Source organism: Acanthochromis polyacanthus, chromosome 15, assembly GCF_021347895.1.
Source record: "Acanthochromis polyacanthus isolate Apoly-LR-REF ecotype Palm Island chromosome 15, KAUST_Apoly_ChrSc, whole genome shotgun sequence".
In the NCBI taxonomy this organism is placed as follows: Eukaryota; Metazoa; Chordata; class Actinopteri; family Pomacentridae; genus Acanthochromis; species Acanthochromis polyacanthus.
The window spans coordinates 19,210,673-19,224,969 of NC_067127.1; the positions used below are offsets into that span (position 1 = coordinate 19,210,673).

The following is a 14,297-nucleotide window of genomic DNA, read 5'->3' on the forward strand; positions in this document are numbered from 1 at the left end:
TGACAAACTCTCCAAAGCCATCCCTTCACAAGCCACTTCTCCCAACTTAAAAGATTTCAGCTCGATCAATTATTGACACTAATACGGAGCCTGTCTCCTGCCTGTTCCCTCCCTCAGCCACTATTCACATTAGTGGTGTCAGCGGACGTAATTATACCTACTAATTGCAGATTAGAGGTTTTGGGTCAGTGGGGTCACATGATAGGAGCGACTACTCTTTTCAATGACGGATAATCATTTCACGTTGCAGACTAAATGTTTAATGCGGCGGGGGCTTAGATCCAAAACGTCCAAAAAAAGCGATTGAATATTTAAGGAATAATCAAATTGGAGCTGTGATGCTTTTTGGAGGGGAGTTTGGCCCCTGGACCGAGCGCAGCAGCTTCAGTTAAGATAAGCGGGTCAGCAGAGGTCTCCACCGCTGGCCCTTTACGCGCAGCAGAGGATCTGATATGTGAGGGCCCACTTCACATCATAACGCACACACACCGTTTGAATTGTGTCCAAACCAATTATATTCATGTGACTTTAGTCTCAAATAGCGCTCCAGTAGGTGCAGCGTCTGAAGGAAGGAGCGCGTTGAATTTTTAAGACGCATTTATTTACATTTCAGGTAAAGCTGCTGTTTTGGAAAATATATTATTTCACCCCGGACTGGACTCCAATCAATTGTTGCGCTTCCTGCAGCTATTATTATTTAAAATGACACTTTAATGTTTAAAATAAAAAGTCACTTACATTTTTCTTAGAAAATTAAAATATGAAAAACAGCCGCACATGAGAGTCTGGTCAATTTTGTTTGACATTTCCGTAAAATATTATGTTTATTTGCCTAAACAGAGCTGCCGCTAATTTGTTTTTTTTAATTTTTTTTAAGGAAGGAGAGATTTTCTGGTTAAAATCAGACGCGTTTAAATTAATCAAACTGTGCCAGGCTCTAATGAGAAGCCCGTCCTGTCTCCTGTGTGTCCATACAGGCGCACACAGAGGGGGGGAGAGTGCGCCAAATTTGTTTGCGGCGGATCAAGGCTCACCGCCTCCACTGCACTTTCTTTATCTTAATTCCAACTTGAAAAGATATAATTATCTAGTTTGAACAGGACTGCTATCAAATCCTTCTTTATAGGCAGGGTAGGGAAAAGCTCGAGTGGATTGTGAAGCTCTGAGCCGCTCGGTGTTGCCCGAGATAGGAGTAATGAAGTTGTGGAGTCCGGAGATACAAAGGGCATTAACCTCATTAGCATGAAACCTTTTCTTCTAACTATTGTGGGACCCTTTCAGTCCTCTAATCCCCCCTATTTCAAAGCTGGGTTTGTAATAAAGCTTTTAGGGTTTTTTTTTCAAAGCTAATGGTATTCTCTATAGATTTTTATTGCTGTTATAATCTATGGGCCGATTAAGAATTCCCTATATGCCATGCCCCCCCAACACAAACCACAAAACAGCTCTTTTTTTACTTTGTGAAACAATTAAACAAACACATGCACCTCGCACCAAAAACCCTGCAGTTCGGTTGCATTCACAAGAAAAAAAAAATCATAATCCAGTTTAAATGTGTCTGATTTTTTAAAACTGAGCTGCTGTGTTTATTGTTTTGTTTGTGCGTAAATGGGGAATAATTTCCTGCTGTAAATAACATCTTTTGAGTTGAGCCCACAGGCTCCTAAAGAGTCCTGTAATGTTCCCGTTCAGTCCAAAGTAGCAGCTTGCAGCATGATGGAGCCTATAAGACAAGATTTTAAACAAAGATCCCATTTTGCGGCACATTGCAACCTTCCCTTATCGCGTCGTGAGGGGTAGTCAGATTGTACTAAATTATGTCCAACCAAGCCCCCTTGGATCCGTGGATTAAGAGATTAAAGTGGACCACTGGGCAATGCATCCCCTTTCCCCCTCATATTACTCGCATGATAATTGCCCAAACTGATTTGCACTTTCACAAAAGCTTGTAGGGACTCTTTGTAGCTGGAGCTGGAGCAGACGCTGCAAGCCCCTGAAAAAAAATAAAGCCACTGCAGTCTGTGTCAGAAACAAAATGCAAAAGCGGAGGACAACAAATTACAAGCTGCAGCATTTTTCTCTCTATGTTTTTAAATCAGCCCCAAACTCTGGTGTCCTGACGCCACATCAGCAAACCCTCACTCTGCGCCCTGAATCCGAATTATTCTGCGCAACAATAAAGATCATTTTTGTCAGAGGCCTGCATTCAGCTGCTCTGTATAATCAAAAGCCTATACTTTTACTGCGCGCAACATATTGATAAAACTTTATTGACAAAATATTGACAATTACATACTTCTTGGAAGTATACTTTGTGTTAAAATTGTAGCAAACTTAACACAAACACAAAAATTATTTACATTCTGTAAAAGAGGGTTTAACAGAAACATTAACTTTTAGCATTTCTGTACATGGAATACGCTCAGTGCTTGGAGTTTTTTTTTCTGTCAATTCTTGCATTTAGTCCTTCGTAGCAACTTTCTCTGGAGGGTCAAGTCCTGACAGAAGGCTGCATGGGGCCACAGCGACACATTGGTAAAGCTTTAGGTTAAGGGAATGTCCTGATACCGTCCCTTTAAGTACTTTATCTGTGGTCTGATTCACTTTTAGAAAGAGTTTTTTTTTCATCGAAAATCCACTTTTTGTTCTCTTTTCTTTAAAAAAAAAACACTATAACGCAGCACCGCTACTTCATATGTTTTCACAATCACTTTTACACGAGAATCATTAATTAAAGACTGCACACTTTGTAAAAAGGAAGAAGCACGACATCTCTCAGTTTGAAAATAGAGTTAAAAACAAAATCGATTCTTTTTTTTCTCTTCTTGGTTTGATAAAACTTGTCAAATTAAAAACAACTACCAGGGAAAAAAAAAAACTATATCATGCAATTCAAGTTTTACAAAAAAAAAAAGCAGTTTGGTGTTTTGGTATCTTGAGTGGAAACGTTTGAAAAAATAAAATAATTTGTTTTGGAAAAAAAAAAAGAAACTTCTGAAGTGCAAACGTCCAATGTGAATTGGAGAAAAATAGAATTATGTGGTGGTAGATGGGGGATTGTAGTGGTGGTGGTTGGTGCGTGGAAGGGTTCAGGTAGGTGGACCGAGACTCTGTCAGTCACGTTTTCCCGGGTCATTTGGACTGACAGACCCGCATGGTGACAGCAGTGCCAATCGGGTTTCTCTCACCCTCAGCTGCCGATCTCCGGAGATCTGAAATGTGACGTTGGCTTTGTACCCTCTCACTGTCTCTACACGGCATCCTTTATCCATGTCCTCCTTCATTCAGACGCTTAAATAGTCTTTCTCTTAATCGTCCGAAGTGACATCGATTTCCTCTGGGCTCGCCTGTTTAGTCGCCAGTCTCCACCGGTTTATGTGATGCGATCCTTTCTTCTTCTGCTGAGACTCCGAGCCCTCCTCCTCCAACTTCTGTCGCTTGAACTTCGTCCTTCGGTTCTGAAACCACACTTTTACCTGAAGAGGCAACAAAAAGAGAGAGAGAGAGAGAAAGAAAAGAGGGGGGAAACCCGTATCAGTATCACAGGATAAAGCGCGATTGGTCAGTGCGTAAAAGCACGCGTAAAAGGAGAATAGCTGGACTGAACGCAGGCAGCAGGCAGTGCGGTGGAAATAAAAAGCTAAACTGACTTGCATTCGAGAAAACAACAGTCACAATTAAGAAAGATCAGTTGTAATTTCAAGAGAGCATAAATTTAGCCTTACAGAGAGCCAAATGCTAACATAAGAATAGTTACTCAAATTAATAATATTGATTTACTCCAAAAAAAGGCGTCTCCAGCCTTTAAAACTTTAATAATACGACGGTTCCAGTTCTAAACATTAAATGCAACATTAAGCTTTGCAATAAAAATGGAAATAAAGTAAACTCAAGGAGCTGCAATAATGTAAAATATTTTTGAAATGGGCTCATAATCATCTGATGTCTGGGGAAACTTTAACGCCTCATCCAAACTAGGTCAGAACACATTTCCACAATATTTCTGTCAGCATGTGAGCGTTTAAAGAATTAAAGCCACGGCCTCTGTGTGGATTGTTTAACATCTATATTTTCACACACACTCCTCTAAATCGATTTGTAATCATCGGACCGCCCCATGGGGAATCAACAACATCTAAATCGATAAATTATCTTCTCCTGCTTTGTCACTCTGCAGCCCTTTTAGCTCTTAAATGGTAACTGAGGTGCATTTAATAAGCCTTCAGTGGGCTAATTGAAGTAGGTGATGGTTCATTTCTCCCTTCAGCTCCTCCAAAGGCCCCGCCGTCCAAAGGAGACACAGCGGACAAAAGACAGCGGCTGATGGGCTCAAACAGCATCTTAAATATGGCAGGGGGAATTCACTGAACCCGCCCGGCTCTTTGTACCGTCTATCCCATAAAATGGTTAACTGGTTAATTTGCCCTCCATTTTGAAAGGCAACATTCTCCCCCCAAAACAAAGTAATTCAACCCCTCCTAAAATGAGGTTAGGCCCATACAATGACGGTGGATTTGGTCCAGCAGAAAAGCCTCTGTCTTCGGTTGACAACATGCATTTACGGACTCCGGTTTGTAGAAACAATTCGCTGGCTGATTATTTCAAATGATTGTTTTGCAAATGATTTTACTCTTGTTCAGTTTCGTGCGTGAGCGTGCAGTGGTTTCACAGCGGCCTGATTCTAAAGGTCTCCATTACGCACGGTGTCACGTTAAAAAAAATAGAAAAAAGTGCCACATATAGTCCACTTTATCTGACATGATGTAAGGGATATATTTTTGTGATGACAAAATTACACGCCAGGAAGTCCAAGCAGGTGTGTTTTTGTAGCCAGAACGTCACCCAACACGCTGAGAAGCAGCATAAAAATAAACCCAGAATCAAGCGCGTCGCTGCCGTGTCCAGGTGGAATAAAGAGACAACATGTGAGCTTCAATGTTGAGCAAAATGCATCTTTTCTTACCTGAGTTTCTGTGAGGCTAAGGCTGTGGGCGAGCTGTTTTCTTTCTGCTCCCACCACGTAATGGTTTTTCTCAAACGCGTGTTCGAGCCGCAGGAGTTGCGAAGGTGAAAAAGCTGTCCGGATTCTTTTGGGCTTTCTGGCCAGCGCGTTGTGCAAAAGGAAGCTCTCTGGACTCGTTTCATTACCTGGGAACGAGCAGAAGACGTGGATCCTTAGTGGCTTTAAAAAAAAATCTAGATTCTATTATGGATATGAACATTTCCATAACAAGCAGCAGGCCTGAGCACAGCTAGCCCTGAAACAATAGTCTCCTGAAGGCAGCACTGGAAATATGGACTCATAACAACATCTGCGGTGAATCTGCTCACCACCGAATTAAAGAAGATCATTTATCGAAAACGTGTGGATTTTAAATTCTTGCTTATGGTCGACTTTCTTCAGCCAATATTTGTCAAACCCTCCCTATGAAGTGAGGAAGGAACCAAAACAAAGCAGAGGTATAATCCTGGGCTTAATTAAATTAGCTCAAAACCTGCCTTTGTGGGCAAAATCTAAATAAACAGCAGTCAAGAAGCACTTCAAAAATTAATCAACATTAAATTGCTTTAAAATATAACAACAGTGGCTTTAATTTCTTAGAAAAAACGAATAATCACAAGTATAAATGCCATAAAACGAGCAACTAAGCAAAAAAAGCAATAAACGATTTAAATTTCTCAGTTAATAAAATTATAATTTAATCCAAATTTGCCAAATGTCAGAATTAGAAAACGACCAACAGCAGAATTAAATAACCATCCAAAATGATTTTTTTTCTTTAAATACAAAAATGTTTAGATCTTTGCAGTTAAAATGTAAAATAAGTCCAAATCGCAGAGCAGCCACATGCATTGTTTGGTTTTTAGTGGTGAATATACATCATGTGCTAAATATAACCTGCAGACTAACAGTGTACAAATATGTCAGAATTTCTGCTGGTCTTTTTTTTTCCAGCCCTTCATTAGACACTCCAAACAGCAGGCGGCTTCACAAACCAAGCAACAATTATTTCTGTTCTCGGGATTGTTTTTCTTTCCTCTAAAATAAAAGAAAAAAAAGGAATCACTTAAACGCTGTTTTTAGAGCGAAGTAACCCTTTAAATAAGCGTCTGTTTTGCCCTTTAAGGTGATGAGCTTTAAAACTGTTCTACTTAGCATATTTTTGATTCCATCTACATCCTGCTGTCTGCACTGATGGAGAGAGAGAAAAAATCACACCGCAGCAGCTCGGCGCATTTCGTGCGTAAAACTGAGCCAAACGGAACACTTCGATAACTTACCTTGAAATCTGTGTCCCAAGTACCTATATCTGTGTAATAACCAGGGGTAGAAAGTTGAGGGGTCCCTTTGCTGGCTGGCGAAAAGCGGATGCGGACTGTGTGAGGATGAAAGCGGGTGAGCGGCCAGAGCGTGCGGCGGGGCCACCGGGTGCACCGGGACGGCGGAGTTAGGCGGATGAGAGACCGCCTCGGCGAACACCAAGTCCGGGTTAGAGTAGACGCCCCTGCCGCCGGAGTGAAAGCCGTTCAGAAATGGGTTCATCTGGCCGGAGTTTGCATAGCTGAGAGCCGCTGGCCTGATGGGCTCCTCGGAGCGGGACGCCGGTACCGGATTATCCTTCGCCACTAAAGACTCTATAGTAAAACACCTCTTGGGTGTAGGTTGAAACATGGTCTGATAGTCCAGATTCCCCAGTTTAAGTTAAAGTTGTCGTAGGCGCTCTTGCTTAAAAAATACTCCACACCCAAGAAAGGGGGAAAGTTTCTGCGCAGTAAATAAGTTGGGAAAAGGCGGCAGTGTCGAGAAAGCCAAAATAAAAAGTGCTCGGCTACTCCCAGACTAATCCATGGATGTGATCGTTTTCCTCGCCGGGTTCGTGCAGGCAGATTTGTTAGTTCATGAGCCTAATTAGCGCTGCAGCCCCATAAACAGCTTCCTCTGAAGGCTGTAATGGCATGGTGATTGGTCGCTGCCGCTGCTGCTCGCCTTAAGGTGGAGAAGGGAAGACGCTTAAAAAGTGCGTCAATGGGAAGCAGGGGCGCGGAGAGGCGGACTCGAACGCGCAACACGGAACGGATTCGTCCAGAGAGGAGCCCCCGCGTGCACGCGCGCGCGCACACACACACACACACACACACACACACACACACACACACACACCAACGTGCACATATCTCCAGGACATTTAACACATTCATCCGAAGCAGCAGAAAAGCTCTAGGTAGTGTGCTTATTTGCATTTAAGGCCTGTGACAGGTTCAAACTGATTTTTTAGAGTGTGTGTTGGCAAGTGATTATTTTTAATTACGCACAACAATGTTGCGCAAACATCAAATCAGCTCTATTAAAGTCTGTTTTGGAGGCTGTGTGCGTGGATGATATTTAGGAGCAGCGGCTTAATTGCGCCATCAGTCAGTCGGACTTCATTTATTTCTCTGTTCTGTTTTGGGGTTTTCTCACTGGATGTTTGTAGAGAAATGTACTCCCGTTTGGTTCCTGCTTGTTTTCAATTTTTTTTTGTCTTGAGATTCTATTAGGATAAGTTCCAAATTGAAGACTCTCTTTTATTCCTGCTGGATGGGATGTCTGGAGGAGCGGAGAGGCTGTAGCTCAGATTTTAGAGCTCTGTTTTTTTTCCTTGTCAAGTGTGCGGGACGCGACGGTGGGAGACTGACAGCCAGCATTCAATAAGAGCGAGGCACTGACGAGCCTCAGTGTGTTCCGGTGGAAGGTGTGAGCGCTCAGGTGTGAGGTGTAGCCGTGTACCTGTGCGGCTCCGGGCTGGATCTGCGGCTGAGGGCAGCGGCGCAGAGCTGCGGCCGTGGCGCACCGAGGGCCTTCAGCAGCACAACACACACTCAGAGCGCACAGGCTGCAGGGGAATTAATGGAAGCAGCTCTCAAAGTGGAAAATTATCTACAGACAGTTGTTTTTATATTTCTATTCATCATTTTTATTTCTGTTTTTGTTTTATTTTGTCGTTTAATGGAACTCTGCATAGACTAGAAGGCGATTATTTTATTTAAATGGCCCTGAAATCCCAGAAAAACAATTACCTTGTATTATTATTATTATTATTATTATTATTATTATTATTATTGTTATTATTGTTGTTGTTGTCGATAACTTGTAGGCCTTTGGGCTGCTTATTATTTGTGCGGGTAAGTTAAGCATCTCCATTTAATCAAATGCAATTTAAACATTAAAACAATCATTTCCAAAGCTGCCAGAACAGATATATACACATGTAGAATATGTATAATGGAAATATTAAAAATCCAGATTACATCTTGTTGTTTTCAACACATTGAACAATCTCTGTTGGATGTTTTATTTACTCAAATAAATGCTTGTTTTGTTGTATCTCCTAATGTCAATGTCTCAACCGTGGGACACATTATTATCATTATCATCATCATCATCATTATTATTATTATTACTATTATTATTATTATTATTATTATTATAGTGGACTATAATAAAGCGGCCCAAATTCAAAAGTAATTTGTTGTAATGAGACAGGAAGTTCAGCAGCATGCTTGGATGTTTTTTTTTTTTTAATTTTACAGCTCCAGCAGCTCGTCACTGCTTTTCTAATTCGCCTCCATTGTGAGCATCGCCTGCGTGTTTATGTGTCCCTGAGTTTTATACACTCAGTTAATTGCTCATCATGAAGCCACACACTCCTGCTGCTCCCACATGGAGCCTGTCTGCCCGCTGCACGGTGCTTCACTGACCTCTACTGGTGACAGCTGCAGCTCACATCCTGGACCACAATGGTGAGATTACTGTTGTCCTGCTGCCAGACAGGGGTGGATCCAGATTCATTTTGGGGGGGGGGGGGGGGGGGCACAGGGGGGTACAACAGATTTAGAGGGGGCCACCGAAAAGTTGTAGGAAAAAATGAAAGCTACAATAGACCTCTCGCTTCTACAAAGTATTTTTCATGTTTTTTTGTGTTTTTTGGCTCTTAAACCCAATAAGAAAGCTGTATATGACCTTTTCATTTTGGACTGTTAACATTCAAATTATGATGGACTTGTTTTCTTGTTTATGTGAATTACATTAGCTGCAGCATCTGCCTGTTATGTAAAACTAGTAAGCTCAACGACAGAATCCTGAGGGCAGTTAAGTGACAAATATTGTGCAAGAACAGATACAACCCTGTTAATTTCCACTTCTTATAATGTTTACTGACAATTATCACACCTACAATAAGAAATAATATTCTGTACTTTTAGCAACTAGTTCTCAGCTGTAAACCATAAACATCATAGGGTTCTGTATACTAATCAGTCTAAATCAAAATGAGTATCCAATACACAGTGAACAACAACAATCTGTACCCTTGATCTACGGTAAAATAATCTGAAATGTTCTGTGCAGTAATGCAAATTTAAAAATACAATAAAATACAGTAAGTAGCACTCTGTACATTTAATAGTAAACCTGAGAACAATAATAAACAGTAACAATATTCCATATTATTAAGTCATTTAATAGTTCACAGCTCAGCAAACATCATAGTGTTCTGCATAGAAATCACAAAAATCTGCTCTCAGTAATCTTTCACAGTGAGCAGATGTTCTTGTGTTGCAGGTCCATGGTCCAGATGTGGCCATTGAACAGGCCGGGGCGGTCTGGCACTGTGTATTTCCTAGAGCATCTCCTCTTTTTGCATTCTTCATATGGGATGGATAAAAGTAATGTTGGTTTAGCACGTCCATCAAAGGCCTGTAGGTGTAAAGCAGGAAGCCCTCCACAAGGAGGATGTGAGTCTCCTCCTCTTCCTGCTTGTGGTCGGACTTCAGGACCATCTCTGTGTCCAGGATGTTATTAATGCCATGAGACTTCTCAAACTTCACCGGGTTCTCCAGCCACGTGTAGATCGTACTCATCATGCTGTCCATGTCCAGAGCAGTGATGACATCGTACTGCTTAAAGCCATCTTCACCAACTTCAATCTGAGCTTGGGGCTTGAAGAAGTCATCCTGATGGACCATGCAGCAGTTGGGCAGGTTCTTGATCAGGCGGTTGGTGAGGGTGGTTTTCCCTCCATCGGTTACGCCACCGATGCCGATGATGTACTTCATGTTCTCGGATTGATCAAAGCTCGAACAAAGGTCAAAAACGTCAACAAAAACAGGGTCAGGAGCGATCGGATGTGGAAGAAAGCTGAAAAAGAGACGGTTGCAGCAGGAAACGTCAACTACTGCAGTCCTCCATGGGACTTGAGTTTAGGGAGTAAAGAAAGAGCAGAAAGGGAGCTGCCACTCGGTCACAATTGTTCTATCAAGAGAGGACCTCTTTTGTTGTCGCTGCTACACATAAAGCCCTAGTTGAGGTTTTAGGTGGAATATTCCTTTTAACCAGCCCCTCAGGTCTCTTTGAGGATTTGGGATGGAATACTCGGTTAAACCAACATTTTAGGTGCATGTTTTGGTGGAGTGTTCTTTTAAGGTGGATGTGTGAGGAACTTGTAGGTGGAATACTTCCTGAAACCAACCTTATAGAATAGAATAGAATAGAATAGAATAGAATGACTTTATTGATCCCCGAAGGAAAATTCAATTGTTTGGTCTTATCTTTTTGCTTTTGAATTAAACAGTCTGAGTGCTGATTTTAGGTCAAGATTCAAAGATTTAAGGTGGAAGATTCCTTTAAACCAACCTAAATATCATGTTTTGATCATTATCAAGTGAGAAACCTCAATCCAGACTCCTCATAAAGACGTTTGAGATTTATGCTGCTGTTATTTGTTTAGTCCAGACTAAATGACAGAAATCCACAACTGTAATTTTTTTTCAGGACTCGGTTATTAAATGTCAAAACAATCCATGTGACTCTAAAAACTCAACAGCTTTACAAACTCTAAGATTAAACTCTCCACAAGGATCCAAAATAAGTTGGACTTCTACATGAGAGCTTTAATTATTCTTCATCTACTTCCTGAAACGTTTAGCCAATAAAAAAGACAACTAATATTTTCAGCTGAACTAAAAGACTGTGATTTTTCTGCTCACATGTTGTGTTGTTAGAAACAACCCCCTGGAAACCAGCGTCTGCCCTGTTTTTGTGTTGCTCCTCAGCGACCCTAGACAGCCGGTTGTAATGTTTTTTGAGCAACACACCATACTATGACGTTTTTACAGTGAAGGTTCTTCTATGAAACCAGTTTGACATGTTCAGGTGTTCTATGTGTGAAAACTCAGAGATTTCAGGTATCAGAAGGTGGTTTTCAACTTTCTTTGTTAACTTTCTGCTTCAACTTTAAACTAAATTTCCTTCACTAAGCCAGCCCTCTGGACTTCCAGTAAGCTGTGTTCCTATTGGCTGTCCAAGTGGCTGCTTGGTGTTATCAGGAACACCTGAGCAGCTCAGTGTCTTCCTGCTTTATGTCTGCAGTCAAACATTTCCTCTGCTTCTCTTCACTGAACCGGGTTTGGCTCTGTTGCTTTAGTTTGTTCTAAAAATTAAACATTGGGAAAGAAAATGAAAATTTTCAAACAAGCCAATAAAACATTTGAAAAAAACAACAATTAAACATTAAAAAGACAAAACATTTCAAAATCCAATCAGACATTAGAAAAGAATAAAAGATGAGAAAAGAGCAAAACTAAACATTTAAGAAGAATCAAACTAAAGACAAAACATTTTAAAAGACACCAGTTAGACTTTAGAAGATCAAATTAAACAGAAGAGACAATAAAACGATCAAAAAGAGCAAAAAACAGATCAAGGTCTTGAAGCGTTTTCTAGTCTGAAATGAAAACATCAAGTTGTTTCTTCAAACATTTCCTCTTTCTATATTCTTGGTTTGTTTGTGGACAGATTTACTAAGAACTCATTTCAGAAAACTGCTTTCCAGATAAAGTCTACTAGTAGTTGAAAGCATCGATCAAACTAATGTTACCTTCTGATCTCCACAAACTTTACTGTTCAGTGAAGAGAATCAAAGTTTGTTCAGGATTTCTAAAGAACCCACAGATGAAGGTCTGAGAAGAACTCAGATGGATGGTCTAAATGTGAAATCAAGACTCATGGTCACAAGTTTTAAGGCTTCTGTTCACCAGAAAGTTCAAACTAACAGAGAACTGCTGAGAAACTTTTAAAATTCCATCCCTCAGACTGTCTAAAGGTTCAAACTAACAGTGAACTACTCTGGAACTTAGAAGATATCAGTCCTTGGACTGTCTGAAAGTTAAAATCTAACAGAGATCTACTGTGGGACTTAGAAAATTTCAGCCCTCAGACTGTGTGAAAGCTCAGGTCCTGAGGACTCAGGAGGTCTGGAGGCTTTGGAAAGTCTTGGAACTGAGGGTTCAACCCTCCAGCACAAAGGTTGAAGTCTAACCTCCTGAGAAAAACGGTCGAGACAAGACACGAGTTAAAAGAAAAACTCAAAAATGACAAAAAAAATGATAAATGCACAAAAAAAAAAAATAGAGGACTTAGTAGCTCGGGGTAAGAAGAGAGACCACTAAGTGGAAGGTAGCTGGTTCAAGACCCACTGCTAGTGTTTTTCTTTGTCAGGATTTTGAAAAGATTTAAGAAGGTTAGGTGTTGAACCAACAACCTGGAGCTCCTGGACTGTTTTGTGTTGCTCCTCACCTACTTCAGACAGCCGGGACAGAACAACATTTTGTGGACCAAAGGCTAAACTCTTGACGTTTTTAGAGCGACATGCTATACTATAGGCTTTTTTTAAATGACATATTACTTTATGACTTTTTTGGTTTTAATATATTCTAATAATTTGAACAGTTTTAAAATTACTATACTTTAACTTGTACAATGAACTATAATTCTATGGCATTTTTTTAGATATTATACTCTGATGTTTTCTTGAATAACATACTATTTTCACAACATACTGCACTATGACATCTTTTGAACCACATATACATGACAATTTTAGGCAACATCCTATCATTTTGTGCTTTTTGAGCCACTTAATAATCTATGGGTTTTGTTTTTTGTTTTTTTTGCTGACATGCTATACTATGAACTACAGGCCATACTATGTTATTCTTGAAAAGTATACTATACTTTGACATTTTCTAAACTACATCTTGTACTATGGCGTTATACACACAGTGCTTTGGTTACATGTTGATTTATAATCTAGATTTTTCTGTTTGTTTTTTTCACAGGATTACCACAGACCTGACCGTGAACACCGTTGACACCCACTTGAGGGAGACGCTGCCTAAGATCTCCAGGCTGCTTGGTCATGGTCTTTCTGGTCCGGAAGGCCTTCATCAACTACGTCTTCTTTTAAAGAGGCCCTCAGATGCTGCAACCTCTGACCTTAAGGAGGAACTGCTACTTTCACTCTGTAACGAGACGGCGGTTATTTTAAAGACCCAGCTCCTGGCAGCTTTGAGTGAAAATTTAACATCCATCAAAACAGAACTGCAGACAGTTAAATCTGAGTTGTCGGTCAGTATTTTAAACATCAAGGGTGTCCTAAAGCGCGCTGTGGGTGAAACGGAAACTTCAGTCTCCACATCACAGACGACATCGTCTCACTCCAAAGCAGAGCACCTGTCTGCTGAACTTTTAAAAGTGGACTATAAAGGTGAAGAATGTGAGCAGAGGAACAGGTGTGATCAGAAAGAAGTCATTTTCTTATTTCTTTTCTTTCTGGTTGACTTGATGCTGTCTGATGCAGATGTTGGAGCTGATTTTGATCTTTCAGGAGAAAAAGCTGCTTTTCCTTCATAGACTTTTCAGGAAATTCTTCTCTCAGGTTTTCTCTGCTGCTTATATTTGTATTATCTGTGATTATTTCATTATTGTAAAAAAAAGTTTGCGGCATAAAGACTCAGTTATTTTATTCCTGAAATCTTTGAAACATGTGGAAACATGTAGCACATTCAGAGAGTTGTCTTTCAGTGATGTAGGAAATGTCTTATATCTTAAAAATTGCATATTTTAGCATTTTTCCTGGCTCCTATAATGTCTTTGGGGGTTGTTAAACATGCTCCATGTACAGTGAATCTGTCACTTTGACAGAAAACTGAGGATTTTCTGGAGCTAGAATCTCTCTCAGTTGCATCTACAATATATCTGATGGGGTAGAAAAAGCTGTTATACACTTAATTTTTAAATATGCTTTTTATGAGGGAAAAAAAGACAAAGTTGTCTTGTTGCTCTCTACACACCTGTAGACTTTACAGGCCTCCAGCTCAACTTAATACTAAACTGTATTTACAAACAGGCATTTTCCTTCTTTTCTAATGAAATGTGTTCATTTTCAATGTTGCTTAAATGTAAATGTTGGCAGAATAAG

At 40.4% G+C, this 14,297-nt stretch overlaps 1 protein-coding gene and 1 pseudogene across 1 annotated transcript; both read right to left on the reverse strand.

Moving 5' to 3' along the window:
- Positions 1-2,254: 2,254 nt before the first annotated feature.
- On the reverse strand, positions 2,255-7,016 carry emx2 (empty spiracles homeobox 2). Its single transcript, XM_022196328.2, has 3 exons — positions 6,283-7,016; positions 4,964-5,148; positions 2,255-3,476 (listed from the first exon to the last, which is right to left on the reverse strand). Exons 1-3 carry the CDS (start codon positions 6,671-6,673, stop codon positions 3,309-3,311), a joined length of 744 nt encoding a protein of 247 aa, XP_022052020.1. The 5' UTR covers positions 6,674-7,016; the 3' UTR covers positions 2,255-3,308.
- Positions 7,017-8,891: 1,875 nt separating this feature from the next.
- On the reverse strand, positions 8,892-14,233 carry LOC127537461 (nicotinamide riboside kinase 2-like; annotated as a pseudogene).
- Positions 14,234-14,297: the final 64 nt, after the last annotated feature.

Bases quoted from the DNA above. Each gene is read 5' to 3' on its own strand.
- emx2 (XM_022196328.2), bottom strand. From the start codon at position 6,673: ATGTTTCAACCTACACCCAAGAGGTGTTTTACTATAGAGTCTTTAGTG. The intron at 5,149-6,282 runs GTAAGTTATCGA...GCTCGTTCCCAG, and splicing joins CTTGGGACACAGATTTCAAG to GTAATGAAACGAGTCCAGAG. The intron at 3,477-4,963 runs GTAAGAAAAGAT...TTGCCTCTTCAG, and splicing joins TTAGCCTCACAGAAACTCAG to GTAAAAGTGTGGTTTCAGAA.